At 36.6% G+C, this 25,755-nt stretch overlaps 1 protein-coding gene across 1 annotated transcript in view; it reads right to left on the bottom strand.

Moving 5' to 3' along the window:
• Window positions 1-736: 736 nt before the first annotated feature.
• grhl2b (grainyhead-like transcription factor 2b) overlaps window positions 737-25,755 on the bottom strand; it is a 45,300-nt gene continuing 20,281 nt past the window's right edge. Inside the window, exons 8-16 of the mRNA XM_030147361.1 lie at window positions 16,037-16,131; window positions 12,797-12,955; window positions 11,418-11,475; window positions 6,852-6,991; window positions 6,673-6,710; window positions 5,378-5,469; window positions 2,507-2,592; window positions 2,355-2,419; window positions 737-948 (exon numbers count right to left, since the gene is read on the bottom strand). Coding sequence (XP_030003221.1) covers window positions 834-948; window positions 2,355-2,419; window positions 2,507-2,592; window positions 5,378-5,469; window positions 6,673-6,710; window positions 6,852-6,991; window positions 11,418-11,475; window positions 12,797-12,955; window positions 16,037-16,131 — 848 coding nt within the window. The 3' untranslated portion in view covers window positions 737-833. The remainder of the gene's footprint in view (window positions 949-2,354; window positions 2,420-2,506; window positions 2,593-5,377; window positions 5,470-6,672; window positions 6,711-6,851; window positions 6,992-11,417; window positions 11,476-12,796; window positions 12,956-16,036; window positions 16,132-25,755) is intronic.

The following is a 25,755-nucleotide window of genomic DNA, read 5'->3' as shown; positions in this document are numbered from 1 at the left end:
ATGCTTGAACATCGATGGACCAAGTGCATTGCTGTAAATGGAGATTATGTTGAAAAATAAAATATAAATTATCAGTCTGTGTTGTTCTGTTCTGGGTGAGGCCATGAACTTATTGAACGGCCCTCGTATGTATAAATGACAAGTCGAGGCAAAATATTGATAAAATTTTACTTATATTTCTTAACAAATTTCATTTTTTTCAGGTTATTCACATCCTTTTTGTTTGGATAGTTTGTAAATGTAAATACTGGCATAACTGAATGTTATTTTCAGCACTAAAACAATTTGGAGTTGTCATTATTTATTGGTTGTCATGCTATTATTTGACTGGTCCAGTCCACTTCAGATTAAACTGGGCTGAATGTGGCCCCCGAAAGAAAATGAGTTTGACACCCCTGAACTACGTGAAGCTGCGGCTACGTACATCCAGTACATGTAGCACATGAGGAGGCTACTCCTGATGTAGATTTGGCAAAAACAAGACTGTACAAACTCTTTTATACAATACAAATATGAAGGAAGTGGAGGGGTTTGAACCTCACAACATACAGTAGAAGATGACTATGTGGAACCAGGTGTCCTTATTATAATCTGTTGAAATGCGTCCCTCCTGGACACAGACGTGCTTCATAGTGAAACCGTGCCACAGAGGGATCAGGTCTTGAAATGTCAGCGACTCTGAGTGTGAAGCTTCACCATCATCAACACCATCTCCAATAGAACAGAACTCAGCTTATCAGAAAATCGATAGCAGCCTTGTAGATTCTATCCAACCAGCATTCACAGCACATGAGGTTTTTTTTTTTTTTTTTTGTGGGAACCTGCGGTCATCGTCAGATTTCTGTCAGCGTGATCTTGTAGGCGTCGGCGTAGCTCTCGATGTTGAGGATGAAGGTGTCTTCATTGGAGTAATGCTCAATGATGTTATCGTCCATGTTCACCAAGATCCTGACACCGCAAAAGACCAAAGACACGTTTAATCGTCTGTTTTCTGTGTTGACATCACAACTATGATTATACATACTACTGCTGCAAGTATAAACTGTATAAACTGACGCTATGAATAAGATTGAGCTTATTTGGTTGATTTTTCATGTAAACATACCAAGGGATGTAACCATATGAAAATTTCAGACCACGGTTATTGTGACCAAAATTATCACAGTTATCATTATTATCGTGGTATTGTTGAAATTGTGCTCAAAATGTTCAAAAAGTACTGATACACACACTGAAATAATTTAACCAAGTTGTATTTTGAAAAAAACAAAAACAAACAAAAAAAAAACAAAACAAAAAAACAAAACAAATAAAATAATAGTCCCAATGTCCCTTCTGTTGCAGAAACATTTAAATATTAACCCTTAGTGGTCTGAGTCTACTTTGTCTGTTTTTCAGTCCTTTTGATTTGGCCTTTATATACTATAGAAACAAATGTTTACTATACCCATGTTTGGGATCTGTTTTTTCAGCACAACTTCATCTATATCATCTGTCTATTATTTTTTCACTTTAACCTACTATAAAAACATAAAAGGCCAGAAAACAAAAAAAAAAAAAAAAAATCCAATTTGATAAATGTATATAATTTATTGCATAAATAACACACAGATGCTTAACGAACCTTTTCAAAGACTTTAAAAGTGAATATTGGTTCCAAATATTATGTATATACAATTCAAATTGTAATAAATTAAAACTATACTCAAATATTTGACATAAAAGCAGATCTTTACATAGGCGTTTTCTCCGGAAAAGTGTGATAATCAAACACGGTTATCATGAGAATTAGAATTTAAACGGTAATACTAACCGTCTGCAATTTAACCGCTGTTTACTGTTATACCAGTAATCGTTCCATCCCTAAACAAACCATTGTATTCACAACATTAAATCCTAAGTGAATAGAATCAGCACTAAACTAATAAAGATGAACAAAAAAAACAACAAAAATGAGTACAAAAAGAACAAAAAGAAAACTATCCACAAAATAATCTACAGAAGTTAAAAAGAACTTCAGCAAATGCAATAATGATCAAACTGAAGAAAAAAGAAAAAAATGAACACAATGAACAAAGTAATCAACAAAAAAAGATCAAAAGGAAGACAATAATCAACAAACTGAAGAAAAATTAAACCAATCTGTGCCAAAAAAATGACAGAATAATATGATGTTGAAGATGACCTTTCATGTGTTTATGTGAACATCAGACTTCATCCACACTGAGTTATATTTACACTTTGACAGCAGGTGTGTTATGCGTACACACAGGAGCTGCACATGTGGGTGGTTTCAGACACTGAACTTCTTCAACGTAAACAGAACTGTAAGGGAACAGGTTCCATGTTCTCACCCTTTTTTACTTTTCTTGTACACTTTTTCTATCCTCTCTGTGGGCACGCCGTATTTCTCCGATATCTAGAACAAGAACAAGAAACAGCAGTCGGTGAATAAATCCTCCGCTGCTGCAAACATGAAGCGAGGTAAAGCCGGGGCCTGACTCACTGCGTCCATGAGGCCTCGGAGTGTCGGAGACTTGAGCATCAGAGCGTCGAACACCTCGTCTGTCTCCTTCCTCACATACAACAAAACTGAGGAGACAAAACACCAACACAAACCATCATGGACCTGCTGCTGTGGACCTGCTGCTGTGGACCTGCTGCACTACTGCCTCCGTCATCATTATGCATTCATCCATTCAGCTGTGATAGTGTTTATTATACAGTTCCACAGACGGCAGAGGTTTATAGTATTTGTACTAACACCTGCAGTAGTAGTATATCCACTGTTAGTACTTGTATTTGGAGTAGTAGTATACACGGTCATGGACATTTGCTCTAGTTATTGGTGATTATGGCTGTAAGAAAATATCAGTTCTGCAATATATCACAATATTTCTTTTAACAATACTGTATCGATATTAAAAAGTACTGTATGGATATTTTTAGGTATTTATTCAGATGCAGATTTTTTGGAGGTTCATTTTTGTTTTTCTTTTTTGTTTCTATTTTATTTATTATTATTTAACACTCTTTTATTAAATGTGTGTTCTTTTGTTGGGATTGAACTCAAATACTGTTCTGATGTTAGTTCTGAACTAACACAATATGAACATTTGAACAGGATCTTTTTTTATTTGTTCAATTTTTTATTTATCTTCATTGTGCATCTCCAAAAGTACAATACAAAAAAAAAGAAAGAAATTATTTGAACAGGATCTGAAACTGTAATGTCTGAAAAACAGAATTTCAGTTTGAACACAGGAACATTTTGTTTTATAACATTAGATCCTGTTGGGATCAAATAAAAATGTGTTTAGTATTTGTGCAGATTTCTGGTGTAATTCACGTCTTCAAGGAAATAATCATTTTAAAAAAGAAACAAACAAAATATTGCTTTTTTAACAGTATATCAATATATCGTGATATATCGTATCATGATCCTAGTATTGTGATTTGTATCGTATCGCCTGATTCTTGCCAATACACAGCCCTACTGGTAATTACACTAGTACCAGCTGTTCTGGTTTCTAACAGTTCTAGTTCAGTTTGCTGTGCATCCATGTGTCCCCCCCCCCCCCTTTATCTCTCTCTCTCTTTCTCTCTTCCTTTACCCTTCTCTTTGAGGTTTCTGTCTGTTAAAGGTAGTTTTTTCGTCCTTTGTCACCCAGTGTTTGCTCCTGGAGGATTCTGCTGGTTTCTGTAAACTGGCTTCAGAATCTGGTTTGGACCAGCTCTGTATGTAAGGTGTTATCAGATAACTGTTGTTATGGTTTGGTGCTACATAAATAAAACTTGATTGACTGATTGATTTTAGATTATGTATACCTGCATTTGCATTCTTCTGCACCACAGACTGGACTGTCCTCATGTTGAACGGTGGCTTTGATTAGTAACACTGGAAAGCATTAGTGTTTTATGTCTACTCCCCTGGACCACAGAAACACAACCAACCTCTTTGTGGAAGCAAAAATGCAGTTGGAAAGAATAACACCGCATGTCTACACTCTTATGATCTCTTCATCCTTTAAATCAGGCCTGTCGAACTCATGTTAGTTCAGTTCCACATTCAGCTAAATTTGATCTGCAGTGGGCCCAACCAGTCAAATAATAACAGAAAAATATAGAAATAATGTCAACTCCAAACTTTTCTCTATGTTTTAGAGCAAAAAAAGTTAATTTACATTATGAACAGGTTTACATCTACAAACTATCCTTTCAAAGAATATGAATAACATGAACAAACTGAAAAAATAAGTGTAATTTTAACAACATTCTGCCTCAGTTTATCATTTACACATGTACATTAGAACTGACAGATCACAGTGGATCTACAAATACACAAAACATTTAATAACAGGCAGAATATTGTTAAAATTCTACTTACTTCTCTTAAGACATTTCAGGTTGTTCATATTTGTTCAGGTTATGCACATTTTTTGTGAAATTATACTTTGTTTTAGTGTAAATACATGAAAATATTTACATTTACAAACAGAAAAATTTGGATTTGTCATTATTTCTATGTTATTATGATAGTATTTGAGTGGTTTGACCCACTTGAGACTGAATTGGTCTGAATGTGGAACCTGAACTAAAAGGACTACATTGTAACTTGACACGGGTAGTGATGTAATATGCAATGCACAATGTCATTGGCTCGCATGTCCACAGAAGGTAAACTGTGAGCCTCAGAAAAAATCCTGCAAGATGATAAAAAATGCAGCTCATATGCTGACAAAAATATCTGCAAAAGACAGAAGTCCTACATGAAAGCGGGGTCATACTATTTTGCACCCCATGCAACTGTACGTTGGAATAGAAAAGAAAATCGACGCATGTTTTTCCACTTCCCGCATATTTTCACAACGTCACACATTTTTTTCAAATTCCCGTAATTTCACTGCATAAAATCACATAAAAACCCCACATATTCCCTCATATAGTCAAGGATTTTTGCCCACATTTTTCTGGACAGACTGAATATATTAGGTTGTAAACATTCACAAAAAGCCAAAACAAACCCAGGATAAATATCTGTAAAAAATGGCTCCTGGCAGCAGGAAGAGAGCCACGACCAGGAGATATGCTACAGACAAACCCCCAAAGACTGGACTGTAACTGTCAACAAAACACAGAATGGACAAACAGACATTTTCATTTTCAGTGCTAGACAAAATACTGGGAGAACTGGACTCCATTCAGTATGAGCTCCAGTCCATGAGGGCCTATGAAAAGGAACCTATTGTATATGTGTAAACATTCTGTGTAAGACGATCAAAGGGCCTATTCCAGACTTTTGTTGCTTGTTTTTTTTGCACAGTTCTAATCACCGCACATGCACTCAGGGACATGAGAGGTGGACACGCCCCCTTACCTCTTTTGTGTGTTTCCTCTTTGATCTGTTTGTGCGGTGACGGACACAGATCTTCATCTGACGGCCTGAACATCCTCTTCACCAACACGCTTCTGAAAACACATGCATTCAGTTTGATTTTGTGGGATCATGCACATGTTCGACATATGTGTGTGTGTGTGTGTGTGTGTGTGTGTGTGTGTGTGTGTGGAACTTGTGTATTGTTGTCAGTGGGGCTGTGTATCGGCAAGAAAGTGGTGATACGATACAGATCACAATACTAGGATCACGATACGATTAGGGCTGTAAGAAAATATCGGTTCTGCAATATATCACAATATTTAATTCCACAATACTGTATCAATATTAAAAAGTACTGTATCAATATTTTTTTAAGTATTTATTCAAATGCAGATATTGTGGAGGTTCATTTTTGTTTTTGTTTTTTGTTTATATTTTCTTTATTATTAATTAACACCCTTTTATTAAATAATGTTAGTTCCTTTGTTGGGATTGAGCTAAAATACTGTTCTGATGTTAGTTCTGAACTAATAGAATATGAACATTTGAACAGGATCTGAAACTGTAATGTCTGTGAAACAGAATTTCAGTTTGAACACAGGAACATTTTGTGATATAACATTAGATTGTGTTGGGATCAAATAAAAATGTGTTTAATATTTGTGCAGATTTCTGCTGGAATTCAATTCTTCAAGGAAATAATCATTTAAAAAAACAAACAAACAAAAAATTGCCTTTTTAACAGTATCATGATATATCATATTATGATCCTAGCATTGTGATTTGCATTGTATCGCCAGATATGATATATCACGATATATCATGATACTGTTAAAAAGTCAGTTGTTTTTATTGGTTTTGTTTCTTTTTGGAAAAGATTATCTCCTGGAAGAATTGAATTAAACCAGAAATCTGCACAAATATTAAACACATTTTTATTTAATCAGAACAGGATCTAATGTTATATCACAAAATGTTCCTGTGTTCTAACTGAAATTCGGTTTTACAGACATTACAGTTTCAGATTCTGTTCAAATGTTCTTATTCTATTAGTTCAGAACTAATGTCACAACATCAGATATAAACAAAAAAGGAAAAGAAAAAGCAAAAATGAACCTCTGCAATATCTGCATTTGAATAAATACCTAAAAATATCAACACAGTGCTTTTTAATATCGATACAGTATTGTGAAATGAAATACTGTGATATACTGCAGAACCGATATTTTCTAACAGCCCTTGTTGCGAGACCAGTTGGAAATGGAAACGCTCGTCTCCTGCTGATGAACACTCACCCTTCTCTTTCAATCTCCTCTGTGTTGAAGGTAAACACCTGGAAATGAATCAAACATTCGAATATTTCAGACATGCTTATGCATTTCATCAGAAACAGAAAAAGGAAAAACAAGTATGAATAAATAGTTGAAGAAAATCTAAACCAGTGTGACAGTGAGTGGAATGATGTGGTTTGTACCTGTCCGGCTCTCTGCAGGTTCCCAAAGTGAACATCAGGGATGAACAGGACCGGCTGGGCCTCCAGGTCACTCATGGTCTTGAAATAGGTGGTGTCAGACTTCTTGGGAACAGTTATCACACCTATGCTTCCTTCCTTACCTGAACATCAGTGAAAATAAAAAGTAAAAGAGTAAAATGTATAGATTATGAAGCAAAAAACTATAATTAGAATAACTTTTGATCATTTGCAGTCATGATATGTTTTGACGTAAATCAAATAGACCTTGGAAGCCTTCAGTTTATCATATATTATTATTTAGTAAACTCTTCTGAACCACTGCTCATTGACTGGCAGACAACAGGTCCAATACACAAACCCAATTTAAAGCAAAGCACATGACACCCTTCAGAAACCATTTGCACATGAGGCTCTGTTTCACCTCCTTTGTTCCAGTGGTGGCTGCTCGTCTTTCAGATAGGGGAAGCTCATTGTCGGCTTACATCGAAAAAAACTGTCACGTTATTTAAACATACATTCGGCTAGGGCTGCTCGATTATAGAAAAAAAAAAAAAATCACGATTATTTTAGCAATAATTGAAATCACAATTATTAAAAACGATTATTTGTTAACCTTAAAGTTGTTTATTTTTTTCTTGCAAAACAATGTAAAATATACTCTTTAAACATAAATAAAGCTTTTAACCACTAAAACAAAGTATGTTCACTTTTGTATGAAACAAAAAAATCTTTGAATGCAAATAAGTGTACTGTAAATTCAAGTATGTTTCCTTTTGTAAATAAATAGTGCACTGGAATTAAACTGCTATAGACTTGCCATAGAACTGGAGCAATAAAAAAAAAAAACTCAAGTAAAGTGCAAATTATAAATTCAAGTATGTTCAATGTAGTATGAAACAGTAAATTCAGTGCGTGCTGTGAGGTTTCAGTTCAGGCCTTCTGTATACATCAGCCATCTAGAATACATACGTTAGGGTTAGACGGGTTAGGTCAGGTTAATACGGGAGTTGCAGCGTAAAGAGATTCGGAGACTGAAGATTGTATTGCGGACGAAGTTGTTTTTATGTGTTTTAGTTTTTCATAAGATTACGATAAAGGTGGCGGTGGTTAAACTTCAGATGGTTACAAAGGTTTGTTGTGTTAGCGGTCGGTGCGGACACAACTACCAAACACTTTTTGCACGTGATGTGTTTTTGCTCTTCGTCTTCTTCATCAAACCCAAAGTGATTCCATACAATTGAATTTGACTTGCCTTTTTTGTTTACCAAGCACTTCTGCTGTGATTCTCCTGCCATTTTTCCAGACCGCTGGTCCACCTGTCCTCTTGGGGTGGACCTGCCGGCTAGCAGCAGCAGTAGCTTAGAGGGGGGCGGGGCTGAGCAGCTCATGGGAGCTTGCGTGCGCGTGAATTAAAACAACTCAAAATTAATAATCGTTTTTTTCTCGATTACATAATTTTTGTAATCGTTGCGTCTAATAATCGAAATCGTAATTGAATTTCGATTAATTGCACAGCCCTACATTCGGCCCTCCGTTCCTTCTTACGAAAATGCTCAGTGTCCTTTTCGTACCAGTAGGCGTCTTTTCCAGGACTGGACCAGTGTCCTCTGGATGTCCAGCAGAGCTGGGCTGCTCAGACGGCCTTGGCCCAGTGCATTGTGGGTGTCAGACTTCAGCCTTTTTAAACTACAGATGCTCCTTTCACTCCGACCTAGCCGACAGTTTGATTGATTTAACTATCTACAAAACGATATTAAACTCGAACAAGAAATTATTAAATTATGGAACTGAAACAAGAAAACGTTGAAATTATGTTAAATTGAAACAAGGAAGTCCAATGAGTGTGTTTTATTTACAGTGCAAGAAATGAACGAGTAATTTCGTAGTGGTTTCTCTCTCCATTTCCCAGCAGAATGTGTGTCGGTATTAAACTGAACTGTGTCAGTGAAGGAGCAGATCTGAAAACAGCTGTCAATCAAACGGGGTTCAGCCTTTCAACTGATCCTCCAATCAGCATGTGGGATTCTGGCGTCCAGCCCGGCCGAGCTCCGCCCACAGCTCCATTCACCCCAAGAGATGCTGAGCGTCTGGGGGCGGGACAACATCGTGGCATTTATCCAATTACCGTCCAGTTTTGAGGCAATGAAAAAACCAGTTCCACTCAGTCCCATTGAAGTGCATGGACGCTGAGCGTCTGCGGACTAATGCACTGAGCAGAGATGGAGGAGAAAACAGAGACACGGGAATGGAGGAGAAGTGAACAACATCCAGTCTGATGATTTGTGATAAAACTGATTCTGAACAAACTCGTCTGTGAGATGAACGTGTTCCAACACATTTGTAGTCAATGAAATGTCAACACAACCGAACAGATTTAACCATTTAATTTTCAGAATTTTAGGGGAAGCCGGGCTTCCCTTGCAGTCTATGAGAAATCACCACTGCTGTGTTCCCTGAACTCTTTCATACTCACTTGTGAGACTGATCTTGTGCAACATCTAGACCAGAGCTCTCAGACTCATGTTAGTTCAGTTCCACATTCAGCCTAATATGATCTGAAGTGGGCCGGACCAGTAAAATAATATAAATAATAGAATAAGAACATGTAAATAATGTCAACTCCAAAGTTTTTTTTCTGTTTTTGAGTGAAAAAAAGTCAAATTCCGTAATGAAGATGTTTACATCTATGAACCGTACTTGAACATAAAATGAAAAAATATGAACCTGAAATTTCTTAAGAAAAATCAGTGCAATTTTAACAACATTACACCTCAGTTTATCACTTATACATGTGCATCACAATGTACAGATCACAGTGGATCTATGAATACACAGAACATGTAGTAACAGGCAGAATATTGGTACAATTCCACATACTTCTCTTCAGAAATTTCAGGTTATTCACATTTTTTGTAAAAGGCTAATTTGTAAATGTAAACATAATGTAAACATGTTTGTGTAATTTTACTTTTTTTTTTACACTAAAACAAAGAAAAATTTGTATTTTTCATTATTTCTAAGTTATTATGATAGTATTTTACTGGTCTGACCCACTTTAGATTGAATTGACCCAAAATGAGTTTAACATCCTTGACTGTTCATATATTCAATTAATAATAGTAATTTCTGCATTTCACACATTCATCCCAGGGGCCGGACTGGACCCTTTGGCAGGTCGGATTTGGCCCCCGAGCTGCATGTTTGACACCTGTAATCTAGAGGGAAGTCTCAACTCTGTAAAATGCTCATGGAGGACCGAGTAATGAGGGCTGAGGAGGCTGGAGGACCGAAGTGGTGCTGAAGTCTTATGGTATTGTGCACTTTGACTTCTCTTTATTGTGTTTATGTTTCAACAAATAACTTCCCATCCTTGGATTAATTTATGCAAATATAGAGACCTAGTTCTATCATCTTTGCCAGTTCAATTGTATAATACACATGTTGAGCCGTTGGTAGAGGAGCTGATGTATGAAAGGTGTATTTTACCACTGGGTTAACTTTTGCATCATAAACTGAACTCAACTTACCCTCTAAACTTCATACAGGGTCGTGTTTCATTGCTGTTTCCATCTAATATAATACTTCTGTTTGTTTCTTGTATTAATTCAGTAAATGTCACAGTTTTCCAAAGCATGAAAACATTTTTAAATTTTTTTTTCAGCATAATTTTCATAACTTAAATCAGGGGTGTCAAACATGCATCCCTGGGTCCAAATGCATCCCCCCTAAAGGTTCCAATCCGGCCCCTGGGATGAATTTACAAAGTGCAAATATTCCACAGTCAAGGCTGTGGAACTCATTTTAGTTGTGGTTCCACAAACAGACCAATCTGATCTACAGTCAAATAATAACAGCAGAAGAACCCACAAAAAAGAATGACTGCAGATTTTCCTCTTGCTTTGATGTGAGAAAAATAATATTACATTATGCCTATAAATAATACAAACTTAATTTTTTTCTTTGTTTTAGTGCAAAAAATAACATTAAATTATGAAAATATTTACATTTACAAACTATCCTGTAACAACAAAATGTGAATAACCTGAACAAATATGAACAACCTGAAATGTCTAAAGAAAATTCAGCCCAATTTGAACTCTTTTCTGCCTGTTCCTCAGTGTTTAGTGTCTTTGTAGATCTGATCCAGAATGCACATGGACATGATAAGCTGAGGCAGAATATTGTTAAAATTGCACTAAATTTTATGAAGTTCTTTTTATTTAAATTTCAGTTTTTTCAGGGTTTTTTTTTGTGGATAGTTTATAAGAGTAAATATTTTCATAATTTTTGGGGGGTTTTTTGCTCTAAAACAAAGACAAAAGTTTATAGTTGTCATTATTTATAGGTTATTCTGTTCGTATTTTACTGGTCTGGCCCACTGCAGATCAAATCAGACTGAATGTGGAAACTGAAAGAAAATGAGTTTGAGAGCCCTGGGTTAAAGTGTGAATAAAAACAAGACAGAGACAGAACCACACAGAACCATTCAGATACAGACTGAACCTCACATTTTCTCCAATTTTGCAAACTGTGCAAGTTAAATAGTATTAAAGGTGAAGATCAAACCTTTAGATTTCTTGCGGAATAGTTTTCTCTCCTCGTCCCTTATTTTCCTTTCTGCTCCCTGAGAAGCAAGGGCGGGCGCACACACACACACACGCGCACACACACACACACACGCACACACACACACACACACACACACACACACACACACACACACACACAAAGGTTAAAGTCGTCGTCCTGTAAACGTACCACTGCCCTGTTTTTTCATCAGTCTGAACAAGAAGAAAACTGAAGGTGAATCCGTCATATGATCCTCACGGCACACATCCTCCAGGGAAAAGTGTGTATCATCGGGTGTGTTTGTGAAGATGAAACCACTAGAGGGAGACTCATGACATGATTTAACTCCTGAGAACTCAGCTGTGCACACACTGTCTGACACTGAGGCAACTAGAAACACCAGCACTTACACCGGTCAAGACCAACTCGTGAGCAAGAAAGGATTGTATTGTTAAAAATAATGATCACCAGGGATAACTCATGAACTTATGAGTTTTAAACCAGATCATGAGGGATGACATGTGTTGTTACACAGTCCAACTCAACAAAACCCCATTTGCTCTCAGATCCACCTTGTAGACCAACTCCACTCCTGTCTTCTTTTTGTTTAATTATTCATGCCTGATGAGTGTCATACCCACTAATATTATTGCCTCTACAGGTTTTTTTTCTCTTTGTCTTGCTTATTTATTTATTTATTTGTTTGTTTGTTTGTTTTATCTCCAGCAAAAAATACTAGACACTGTGGAAAAGGAATTGATCAAGTTAAAAAAAAATGGTTTGATGTAATAAGTTATCACTTAATGAAGATAAAACAAAATGTATGGTTTTTGGTGGTGTTAGGGCAAATTATGATATAAAACTGAAAATCAATGGAATTGAAATTGAAAGGGTGTATGAGACAAAATTTTTGGGAGTGATTATTAACCATAAACTCTGTTGGAAACCACAAATAGAATATATCAAACATAAAATGTCCAAGGCCGTTGCGATTCTTTATAAAACTCGAGATTTGTTAAACAAGAAATGTTTGCATATATTGTTTTTTTTCACTTGTAATGCCATATATGTCATACTGTGTGGAAATATGGGGCAATGTGTATAAAACTAACATAAACCTGATAATTAAACTAATTAATTTTTTTATATGTATGTGTTTTTGTACATAACTGAAATAAATATTCATTCATTCATTCATTCAGTCATTCATTCATCTTAAATGTGGATGTATTCCCTGGGACTCTGTAGGGTGGGGTGTGTGTTTTTTGTTATGCAGAAAATCTAAAAGTATTGTCTTTTTTCTTGTATGACTGCCACTTTGGTTTATCTTGATTTCAATAAAAAGAATGTTGAAAAAAAAATAAAATAATGATCACCTTGTCACAGAAGACTTTAATCTGCGAGTAGGCCCTGTGCAGCGGTTTATTACTGCGGTTGTTGTAGCTGTATGTGTCGATCTGGATCATCAGAGGAAGACCCTTGACCCCTTTCTGCGATGAGAAGTCTGTGCTCAGACAGTTCACAGTGATGAAGATCTGAAATCCAAAGAGGAAGACATTCAACAGAACATGTCAACAGTCTTCTTCAGCACTTTTCACCCCCCCCTCTACACCTATGCAGAGGAGGTGGAGAGGGTGGAGAGCCCCTCCCCCATCCTCAGTCCTCATGCACCTCGTTTTTCATTTGACTTTGTACAAATCCTTTATATTTTTCTTCTATCTGTGGTATAGAGTTGGCCACTTGTATATTTGCAGTACTTCTTTGTAGTTTTGTGTATTGTCAGTATTTTTCAGTATATTTTTCGTCAATGAGAGGACAGTGTTGCAGAGTAAATGGTCACACAGATCCATAGGTTGTTAGGGGTGTAAGAAAATATCGGTTCTGCAATATATCGTGATATTTTACGAATGTTACACTGTCTCTAATCAGACAAAATCAAATCTATTCTAATCTGATGAAACTACAGTGTTTTATTGTCGCTGAACCCACTCTATTGGTCGTCTGTTCTTTATTGCCTTCCAAAAATATTACAGTCCCACTGAGACTGTGTTCACACCATATACTATACCTTATCATCTCATTGTCAAAGTGTTTTACACATTATCATGCTTCTCATCAGGGGTGTAAGAAAATTTCGGTTCTATAATATATCGTAATATTTCATTTCACAATATTGTATTAATATTAAAAATACTGTATCGATATTTTTTGGTATTTATTCAATTGCAGATATTGTGGAGGTTCATTTGAGTTTTTCTGTTTTTCTTTTTTGTTTATATTTTATTTATTCTTATTTAACACTCTTTTATTAAATAATGTTAATTCCTTTGTTAGGATTGAACTAAAATACTGTTCTGATGTTAGTTGTGAACTAACAGAATATGAACATTTGAACAGGATCTTAAACTGTAATGTCTGTAAAACAGAATTTCAGTTTGAACAAAGGAACATTTTGTGATATAACATTAGATCCTGTACTGATCAAATAAAAATGTGTTTAGTATTTGTGCAGATTTTGGGTGTAATTAAATTCTTACAGGAAATAATCTTTAAAAAAAAAAAAAATTGCTTTTTTAACAGTATCATGATATATCGTGATAAATCGTATCGTGATCCTAGTATTGTGATTTGTATCGTATTGCCAGATTCTTGCCAACACACAGCCCTATAGGTCGCGAGTCATTTTAGGGATTCAAATCAAAGATCTAAGTAGGGACCCGCTCGACTGTCTCCAATTATCACAAATATTGCACTTTTTACTTCATTAGCCTTGTCTACCAGCTTTAGTTCATTTCCAAATGTCAAACCATCTTGGATTTACTGTAAAGTTGTGAAAACAGGCCCATCCTTGTGAGCTCAGGAAGTTTTTAAAGGTACATGATTTGCACAGTCAGAAATGATGACCTTACAGAATATGTTGCATGTCCATAGATCAAACTACCAAGGGTTTGTAAAGTACATCAAATGAACACAATGTCAAACTTGTACAGCAGGAAAATGAATCTAAAACATAACATATAATGATTAAACACTGACAGAGACCATTTTACCGCACAGTGAACTTTGACTTTTCATAAGTACATTTGGTTCACAATACATGGATCATTTTACTTGAAGACAATTTTAGATACAGAATTTAATAACAGCAGATAACTTGTGCAATGTGTGCCAAGGTTATTATCGTTAACGAAAACTAACAAAATGATGAAAACTAGAATTGTAAAAACATTTTCGTGAACTGAAATAAATAAAAACTATAATTAAAAGAAAAAAACGATAACTAACTGAAACTGTATTGTGTGTTTACAAAACTAACTAAAACAGATAAAAATTATGGATAAAATTCCCTTCGTTTTTGTCTTTGTCAATGTCGGATTGATACAAAATTGGTTTATTTCACTCTAGCAATTTTCTCTGCTGGCACCATATGATATTTAAGGGTCCGTCACTTGTGTTCACTTGTGGTTTCCAGTCGTCTTCTGGTCCCCACTCTACCTGGAAACATGGAGACTAAAGTTGGGAGAAAGCAGCAGAGTCCTGTCTGGGATTTATATGAATACGACGACAGAGAAGAAGAGAAAAGATATAAAAAAAACTAAAACTAAAGTAAAATAAGCATTTAGAAAATAATGAAAACTAATAAAAACTATCTAACCTGCTCTAAAAATGAATTAAAACTAACTGAATTAGAGAAAAAAAGTAAAACTAAATAAAACTAAACTATAATGAAAAATGTAAAACTATTGTTGTCTTGGTGTACAGTGTAATTTGGAACTTTACACCTGTTTGCTGTAGAACCGGTTTTTTGAAGCTCAATAACTTGCACATATAAAGAGAAAGAGAGCAACAGAGATGGATGGAGTATAGAGAGAAAGAGTCAATATTGGCCCAGAAAAGTGTGCTTGGATTTCCTCCTTCAACGTCTTTGTCCACAGGCTGTGATTACAATGAATGACACACACACACTGACTCACAATACACACACATACACACACACACACTGACTCACAATACACACACACACACACACACACACACACACACACACACACACACACACACACACACACACACACACACAGGGTCACTTGCATTCACACAGAAATGAGGGCAAAACAAACAACAGAGGGTGGGGACCAGGATCGGTGTGTATTGGCCCTTCGGGGCCTTTGGAGTTCAAACCATGACAGGGGTTCCATTTAAGGAGTGTCCACAGAGGAGTGGGCACCACAAAGACGACAAACACAGCAAAGTACACACATGGTTTCAAAACACTGGCCCATTAGTTTTATGACGGACATTCAAAAGCACATGTAACGCAAAACCGAGGAGCTGCAGATTTCCTTCCCAGTCTGGTCTTGAACACAGCTGTACTTTGTTCCTAATGAACTGTTCTGACATGAAGGCTTCATGGTGTGAACAGGTGCTTGCGTTACACTCAAAAACAGCTTCATTTGTCAGGCATTTGTTTGCCAACATCTGAATCAGCACAAAAACCAGTCCCACTACTTTTCCACATTGACAACACACAACCAGTCAGAGTAAACAGGGCCGGCCGACCGGTTCTGGGACAAATACAGCCACTGCAAATATTTATTTATTTATTTATTTATTACCTTGGCCTCTTCGTTCACATCCCAAGTGAAGGAGATGGCATTGTAGGCGATTTCTTCAATGTTGCCGATTGTGTTAAAGCTCTCCTTGTAGTCAGCTGTGAACAGAAAGAGTATTTATTCTATAGTCACAACATCCTCCAATCAGCTCCAACTACAGAGAAATGTTCCAAAGCCATAAAAAACTGAACTGTGTAGTTTAAAAAAAGAAAAACAGATATCTACATCCTAAAATAACACATAACACACACAAAAACTCATTTATTGACCGCATGTCAATAAATGGCATAAGCAGGTAGCTATTGTTTGTTAAGATAAGCAATCAAATGGCACACTTCAGTTTTATTGGATACAATCTTATCTGTTTAAGCAAATAAGCTGTGAGGCTTCAAAGACAGCCGCAGGAGGCACAGAAGCCTGTCTGGATCATAAGGACAGATTTAAAAGTGGGATGAGTGCATCCACTGGCCACTTGTTGACTTGGGTTTGTCCAACAAAAGACTAGAAAGAACAGTGGTATGCTGTCAACTGTGGGACTGGACTGACTTGTACAACTGAACCAACTCCTGACTAACACCACAGTGCAAGAGTTAGAACAGCTGAGACCACGTCAAAAGCAGCACTAACACCGGCCAAGGCCAGGCCACAGAGATGAATCTGGTCACTGTAGAGCAGCGGTCTCAAACATGAGGCCCAGGGGCCAAATGTGGCCCGCTAAAGGTTCTAATCCGGCCCATGGGATGTTTTTGCAAAATCAAAAATTCCACAGTTTTGAATTTAATTAAGCAAAAAAAATAATTAGTTTGACTTAAGGAAAAAATCTTGAATTAAGAAAAAAAATATTCAATTAACTAAAAAAAATCTTTAATTAAGTCAAAAAAATCTTTAATTAAGCAAAAAAAATCTTGAATTAACAACTTCAAATTTTTGTCTTCGTTTTAGTGCAAAAAATAAATTATGAAAATATATACATTTACAAACTATCCTGTAACAATAAAATGTGAATAACCTGAACAAATATGAACAACCTGAAATGTCTGAAGAAAATTCAGCACAATTTTAACAATTTCCTGCCTGTTATTAAGTGTTTAGTGTCTTTGTAGATCTGATTTATAATGCACATGTAGAAATGATAAATTGAGGCATAATATTGTCAAATTTGATCCTGAAATAGCATTTAGATTGTTTAATTATTTTGAAAGTTATCAGTGTGGGAAGTTTGATTGTAATTTTTTTAGAACACACAGTAGTTAGCTAGTTTTACTCTCAGGATAATGAAGTGCATGGCACCAGCCGTCTGAGTAATTACTACTCTTGTTATAGACGAACTAGCTGTGGTTTGGGTTGACGTATTTTACTTAAATTTTAGCTTATATATCCTCCAAGAGATTAACAAATAAATCATACACAGCAATTTAGTGACACCCCTGCAGCGGCGGTCTTAACTGGTCCAGAAATAAAAATCAATTTCCTCTTCAGTGGAGACACAATAAAATACTGCAGTCAAGCCAATTCTGAGACTTTAAAAAGTAGTGGACCAATCCCACATACTACAGACTGTTCAATTCTGGATGAAGGCATGTTGTTAACTACCAGGGAAGAGACACCGTTATTCAGGAAAGAGGGACGTTTTAGATACACAGTATAGACAGCACAGCATTTTCCTTTAGTGAAACAAAGTTCATGCTGGACAAATGTTGAGAGGAATGGAAGTTTGGGATTGAGGCCGGGCCGTTGAGTGGACCGTTCACCATGAACAGCTGAGGTCAGTCTGCTCCATCATGTTTCTAAATGAAGTTTATTCTGCCATGTGACGGCTGCACACTGGTTAAACAAGTGAAAAGTAAAGCAAGAAGCAAGAGTTTGATCACAGTATAATCTGGACGTAAACATTACAGATGTTTGAGTCTGTTATTTTTAACCCCAAAAAGTGAAAACAGTCCAAAACCATGGTGGATATTTCATAAGTTGACTATGTATCAAACTCAGCTGAGGTGAGTGTGATCCAGTTGTCTGATTTGTCATGTGTGGTGTTTCCTTGCATGTTTCCTTGGTTATAAATTGGTTCTAATGGTCTCATCTGTGAGCTTCCTGCATCTACCACTCATCTGTGATCTGGGCCATCATCCCCCTGCTTATTCCTCAGCAGTTGCACAAAGCAGGTGGCAACACGCCTGTCTGCTAGTGTCCTCTGTTCAAGAAGCCCATTCAAATGATCCTTTCTGTGCTGCAGCCCGGGGCCATGGTGCACCCCCGCCCCACCCTGCACACACACTAACCCTCCTCCACCGCTATTCAAATGGGCTCAGTATGCAGCCTCAGGTTACAGGCTGCTTCCATCCAGACACACACTGACCTGACTCAGAGAAGCAGAGTGGAGGTCACTGGACCTAAACCACTGTCTCTGAGGACCACCCCCACTTCACACAACGGACACTCAGTCAACACCTGGAACACTTGGAAGATAAAAGAGCAATATTTTTCATGGGTTTTCCCTGATTTCCTTTAAAATTTTTAGGCTTATACACTGCTGCTTAGACAGATAAAGCTGTTTGAACTAGGTCTGCACATTGTAGATGATGTAGATAACTCCTAAACTCTGGAACCATCTGCCTCTCCATATCAGACAGACCTCTTCTGTCTGTTTTTAAATCCCTTCTTCAAATCCATCTTTTCTCCTTGGCTTTTAAAACCATGTGAGATGTTTGAAGGTACTATCTTTATTCTATTATTTTTATTTGGTAGTGGTTTATTGTTCTTATTTATCTATTTTATTGATTTATTAATTTCACTCTTTTTAATTGTATGGCTTTGTAATCTATTCTTGTATTTTATTCTTTTATTTGGGTTTTATTTATCCTTTTGTATAGCACTTTTTTCTGTTTTGCACAGTTTCTATGTCTTTAAATCTATTCTGAATTTTATTTCTTCTATTTTGGTTTTAATTATTCTTCTGTACAGCACTTTGGTCCACTGCAATTGTTTTAAAGTGCTTTACAAATAAAGTTGGATTGGATTGGATTGGATTATGGGTAGTGATGCAGCGCATGAACAGCAATGACACAAACTAGAACACTCCCATCTCTCAATCTACAGTCTACTTAGAGTATATATATATATATATATATATATATATATATATACATATATATATATATATATATATATATATATATATATATATATATAGTACAATACTCTTTCCATTGTATCCTTTTTTTTTATTACTCAATGAATTGAGTCAGAAAATGGTCAAAACTGTTTCCAAAAAACCATGATGTCCTAATATGCCTTGTTTGATCCAGAATCCAAATGTGTTCATTTTACTCTTACAAAGAACAAAACAAACAAACAAACAAACAAACAAAAAACAGAAAAATGTCTCTATCAATAACAGCAAAAAATGCCAAGTTAATTCATCACTTGTTTGTTTTTTTAAGGAAGACTGCAAAATATTAGCTGTTTTTTTGCCTCTCTTACTTTCTCTAGTTTTGCATGTTGGACTTATGGTTGGTCAAAACAGGTCTTCTGAAGAAATCACTTCACTTCACAGAAATCACTTAGTTTTATCATTAACTAAATAACTGTCTGACTGATAATGGGAATAACTGTCTATTTATTTATTTATTTATTGCAGGGGTCACCAATCCTGGTCCTCGAGGGCCGGTATCCTGCTTGTTTTCGATGTATCCCTCTTCCAACACACCTGATTCAAACCATAAGCCTATCATCAAGCTCTGCAGAAGCCTGATAACGACTGTCAGGTGTGCAGGAAGAGGGAAACATCTAAAACATGCAGGATACCGGACCTCGAGGACCAGGATTGGTGACCCCTGATTTATTGTATTATTTTTAGCCAGCTTCAATAATTTTTATATTATTCTTTACTTCTTCCTACTCCTTTTGGACCATGCAAAACTCTGACTTGTATGTGCTTGAAGATGGATTCTGTCCATTTAAATGTTATTTTGTTTATGTCTTAATTTGCTTTGTTTTGTTTTATTTTCTTTGCATGTTTGAAATAAAAATAAAAAAATTTTTAAAAAATTCACAAAAAAGGCTGGGTGATAAATCTATAAAAGGTAAAAGTAGGTTCACTGAATTAATGTAGCAAAAACTGAATGCTAAACTCGACTGAAACAGCTACAAAACCCCACCAGCAGCTGTAGAAACTAATGTTAGACAAAGGTTTAGAAAACCTGTGGAAGAATCTGAAAAGTTAACCATACTGTGTAAACTATATACTGCATATCTAAACTAGAAATTTAGTTCAGGGACAAAAGCTAAAACCTACCCTGTTTTTTCGCCAAAATACTAGTTGGTCTATTTTCATCAGTCAGTTAGCAGCTCAGCTCATATAGAACTGCATGAAAAACTGCATGAAAGTGTGAACCAGTTCTTAATATTCATATAATATTACTGGATGCAAACATGCATAAATGTGTACATTTCTGTTTAAATGTGCAACACACTTGAATGAAAACCTACAACAGCACAAAACGCTACAAACACCAGTACACAACACACACAGTGGAACACTTCTTAGCATCACCACTTGCACTGAGTCCTGGTTAATGTGAGCAGTATCAGTACTGGTATCAGCAGGTATCTGTGTGCATGTGTCAGCAGGATGGAAAGAAACAGAACATTCATCCTCATGGGTCAAACTGTGGATGTGCATTTGTCTATCTGCAGCTGTTTCACACAAACAAATACAACTCATTACACTGGCAAATACCAAACAAAACAAACATAACAGACTTCCTCTTAAAAGATGTAACAGAATGCCGTTCATTATCACATGTTCAAAGTGAGATACAGTTTCAGAGAAAGAGCTGGATTCTTAACAACTGTTGAATCATCTGTGAAATATTGTGTGGCTTGGTTGTGTATACTGTCGCCCATAATGTTGGAATAAAATATCTTTACCACTTCTGATGAAATGCTGATGTGATTTGATCTTGATAGATAAAAAGTAACTGGGTATGTAATCATTGCACCTGGTAAGGGCTGATTATGATGTCTACAAATACAGATAAAAAGAGTTAGGGGTCAGAAAACCAAATTATTCCAACTTGATGTATTTTGTCATTAAGTGGTCCCAGTATATCAAACAATATTTACTCAAAGTTCCAGCAGCAACAATTGTTTGGCTAATCAATTAGTTGTCAACTATTGAATTAATCCTTTAACCTGTGCGACATTATTTCAATGAAACAAACTGCTTGGAATTTGCATCTATAGAAGTGGGGGGGGCTTATTTCAAGAAATTTTTCAGATTCAACTTTAGCCCAGATTTTCTAATGCTCCCATGTCTAGGGAATACAAAAATGTGAAAAAATTTCAAATCCCCAAAACCCCCACCCTACCTTGAAAATTTCTTTTTCAACCCTGAAAACATGGGGGTTTTGTCAACTTTCAAACCTTCTTCACTTCTGATGAAGTACAATGTGTCAATCTGCTCATGCTGGGCCCTAAATGTTTTTTGTGACACATGTCATGTCCTCAGAGTGCTTTGCACTAAAAAAGGTGTAGAGTCAAGGTCCAGTTATAGGTCAAAGGTCACCCAAATGGTCCAAATGCATATTTGATGGAATTCAGCTGTTCATGTGGGTTCTTCCAAATGCTGGGCTCAGGTTCTCTCCTCAGAACACATCTACTGACCACAAACAACTGATATTCAATCAGACACATTAAACACAACTATTTACTCATGTATTCTCCATACAGACATGTTAAAAAGAACAAACAGCAGTTTCTCATGACTTTGACATTTACATGTATGTGTCCTGTTGCAGGCGACACAGTGGTGCAGTGGATAGACCTGGTGCCTCACAGACAGAAGGTCCTGGGTTCAATTCCAACACCAGTCCATGGGGGTGGGACCTTTCTGTGTGGAGTTTACATGTTCTCCTCGTGTCTGTGTGGGTTCTCTCTGGTACTCTGGCTCCTCCCACCATCCAAACACATGCTCTGATAGGTTAATTGGTTAATCTAAATCACCCATAGGTGTGAATGTGAGTGTGACTGTTTGTCTGTATATGTTCAGTCTGTGATGACCTGGTCACATGTCCAGGGTGAACCCCACCTTTGCCTGTAAGTAGCTGGGATAGGCTCCGAACGACCCCTGTGACCCTAGTGAGGATAAAGTGGGTTCAGAAAATGAATGAATGAATGAAGTGTTAGTGATTCCCTCCTAAATGTGTGCTAGTGTTTCCTCCACACTAATGGTGGCAAATTTAAATGGAATGTACATGTTGCAATATTTTAGTCTCTAATGTGCCTTTAAAGGGCCAAAGGCCTTGGGGGGTCCCACCAGGAAACCAGAGGGAACAGAACTGAGGACAGATTTGATCAAATGTCAGAATGGTATGAATTTTTGAAAAAACTCGGCATTTTGGTGACCTTTAATCTACAACATGACCTTGACATTAGACTGTTCATAGTACAAAGTACTCTTACCATACAATATGGCACTGACAAGATCATTAAACGGCCCATCATGAACATATTTATACACTGCACTGGACAAAAGAGTGGAGAAGCTGGGAAAGTTGTGATTTTCAGAGTTAAAAAAGTAATTTTTGGGGTGGGGGGTTTTGGATGAAAATTAAAAAAAAAAAAAATTACACAGGAGTGCTTAGAACATCTTGTGGCATCAGAAAATCAGAGCTAATGTGGTATTTGATATTAAGACCCCCCCCCCCCCCCCCCCCCCAATAGAAGAGTCATAAAAGCTGTTGTGAATATGGGCTTGTGTTCCTGTTCTTCAACGGTTTTTCTTTACTGTGTGTTTTAGGGTCAAAACAGGGTGGAATAACAGAAAAAGACAGAGGAACTGAAGTTTGACAGGTTTGAAGTAAATAAGGCACTAGAATGGACATCCATAACAGAGTTTGGATGTTTAACATGAACTGTATATTTAAAATAAATCCTACATACAGAACATTCACCACTGATGCATCAGGAGATAAAGGGTTCATGTGCAACTCTTTAGAAAATCTGAAGATCAATTTAACAAACAGGTCGAGATTTTCAGACTCCAGCTCCTTAAAGGAAGTGAGCTTTTTCTGGTTTCTAAGATCTTGGAGATCAAGCAACTAATTCATTCACTGAGAAAATCTCAGATGAATGCTCAGTGAAAACAACTCCTTGGTCTTCACAGCATTGTCATCAGGCCAGACAAGGTCAGGCCCAATACATTCAGAGATAGCCCATAGATTCAGAAGATGCAAAGACTTTGAATTGTCAGTTCACTAGATGCACAGGACACACAGAGAACTGAGATACTGTTTATCTCTCATCTTGTTAAATGCCATGCATTTGAAAAAAGAGCTCAAAACAGATTAAAAACCAGAAGCACTCGGAGAGCGCAGACCTCCACCAAGGCAGATCAGTGGACCCCCATGGCCCTCCCCACCCCCGATCAACACCAAAATTTAATCATTTATTCCTTGTGCCAGTATCAACATTTCCTGAAATTTTCATCCAAATCCGTCCATAACTTTTTGAGTTATCTTGCACACAGACAATTTTTTTAATATATGAAAACTAAAAACAATAGTTGAAAGTGTAACGATTCTGTAATCCTGTTCTGTTCTGATTAGTGACCTGAAATGTGAATGCTACTGCTTGGGTCCAGTTACGTCCTGTGCTCCTGATTACTGCTTGAATTCACCTGTTCTTGTTGACTGTGTATTTAAGCCTGGGTTTTTCTATTGTTCTCTGACACATTGTCTTGTTTTTGCTTCTGGGTTTTTCTGGGTTTGATTTGGACTCTTCTGTGGCTGTAGATTCCTGCTTCTCCTTACTGGTACCTTTGGCTGTGTCCCTTTGGTTTACTGGTTTTACCCAGCTGTTATTGGCTTATGTTCAGTGTATCGGACTTAGAACTGTTTTCGGGTACCTGCTCTCTGTCTGTCCCTTATCAGATCGGTTGCTCCCTGGACTCTCTGCCCGTGTACTGAACCCTGTTTTTCCTTTCTGGATTAAAGCCTGTATTTTGTTGCAGATACCCGTTTGCCTGGTTCTCTTTTTCTGCTATTGGGTCACTGCCTGCAACTTTACAGAAAGGTTCAGTTGACAGTGGTTTCATTAATGAATTAATCAAATAATTCAGTCAATTTCGTGACATTACTGCAGTTGTGGTCTTGAAATACAACTCGGAGCCCTGCTTGTCTGGGAGCGAGACAAGGCCGAGACCCTCAAAAAGTCCTCCAGTACGACAATAATTAGTCTTAATAGCTTGTTACCAGGAACATGTTCATGAGTTATGAAAAAGATTCCAGGATTTATTTTCCTTTCTTAGAACATTTTTTCACACTTCAAGAGGTTAAAATCTAAGAACTTTAAAGAAAAATGAAAGGATATGAAGAAAGTGAAAAGAGTGGGATTTCAAAACACCTCCAAACATATGTTTTGTCTTAAATCCAAAGTTGGGACCAACTTCTACAGACATAAAGATGTTCCTGGTGGGAATCTGCTTTGAAGGTCATTCACAAAGCCTCTATTTGTGCCCATTTGACCTTGATCCAGTTTAAAGTTGTATTTATGTGTTTATGTTTATGTTTACGCATTTGGCAGACGCTTTTTTCCAAAGCGACTTACAGGGGAAAACCAATTAAATCACTCAATCAATCAAATTTTATTTATATAGCGCCAGATCACAAAAAAGTTATCTCTTGACATTTTACATATAGAGTTGGTCAAAACCAGGCTCTAAGTCAATTTACAGAAACCCAACAGAAGAATTTAGATGTCACTATTCAAAGACAAGGCTGGCTCAGATTTTCCCAAATACGGTCGATGTCTGTGGCAGATGTGGAGGCTCACCCTGCCATCTCACACAGGTTTTTTCTTGTCCAGCCCTGACAAATTTTTGGCTAATTTATTTCAACACCATGTCCAAAGTATTTTCAAAAACTATTGACATTTCACCACACATTGGTATTTTTGGTCTCCCGTAAGAGTATACCCAATACTCTGCTAAAGAATTAGAAGTAATAACTTTTACCTCCCTGATTGCTAAACGCCACATCTTCCTTAATTGGAAATCTACAACAGCCCCTTCCAGTACACAATGGATTGATTAGGTTATATCCTTTTTAAAAGTAGAGAAAGTTAGATATTCAAAACAGGGAAACTTGAACAAATTCTACAATAAATGGCAACCGTTTATGGATTTTTTTGAGACAATGTAATTCCCTTCCCCCTCCCCTTTTTTTCTCTTCTTTTTTTTCCTTTATTATTTACTTATTTATTTATTTTCTTATGTTTATGTCATCAGTTTAATTATTTTACTCAGACTATGTCTTAGAATTCTTTTCATTGTATTGTTTGTCTGGTTTCATTGTTATTTGTTCCTAAAAAAATATGCAAATCTAAAAGTAATGGTGTTTACAAACCTGGTTAATGTTGACATCAGTGTGCCATGGTATTGGCATGTACCTTTCATTTTCTTGTATACACATAAATAAAAATATGAAACAAAAAAAAAAGATGTTCCTATGAAATAGAAGCTGATTAGACTTTGGTTTGATGCACGTAACATGAGAATTAAGATGATCTCAATTGAGCAAAGATATTTCTCAACAGACCAGGACCGTCCATGGTAATAGTGTGGCTAGCATTCCATTCCCTGTCCCGACAGGCTGGCTGTAGGTGTGTGTGTGTGTGTGTGTGTGTGTGTGAGTGTTTCCACTATCCCGTCTCCCACATACCTC

This window comes from Sphaeramia orbicularis, chromosome 11 (assembly GCF_902148855.1).
Source record: "Sphaeramia orbicularis chromosome 11, fSphaOr1.1, whole genome shotgun sequence".
In the NCBI taxonomy this organism is placed as follows: domain Eukaryota; kingdom Metazoa; phylum Chordata; class Actinopteri; order Kurtiformes; family Apogonidae; genus Sphaeramia; species Sphaeramia orbicularis.
This window is presented reverse-complemented; position numbering and strand designations above follow the sequence as displayed.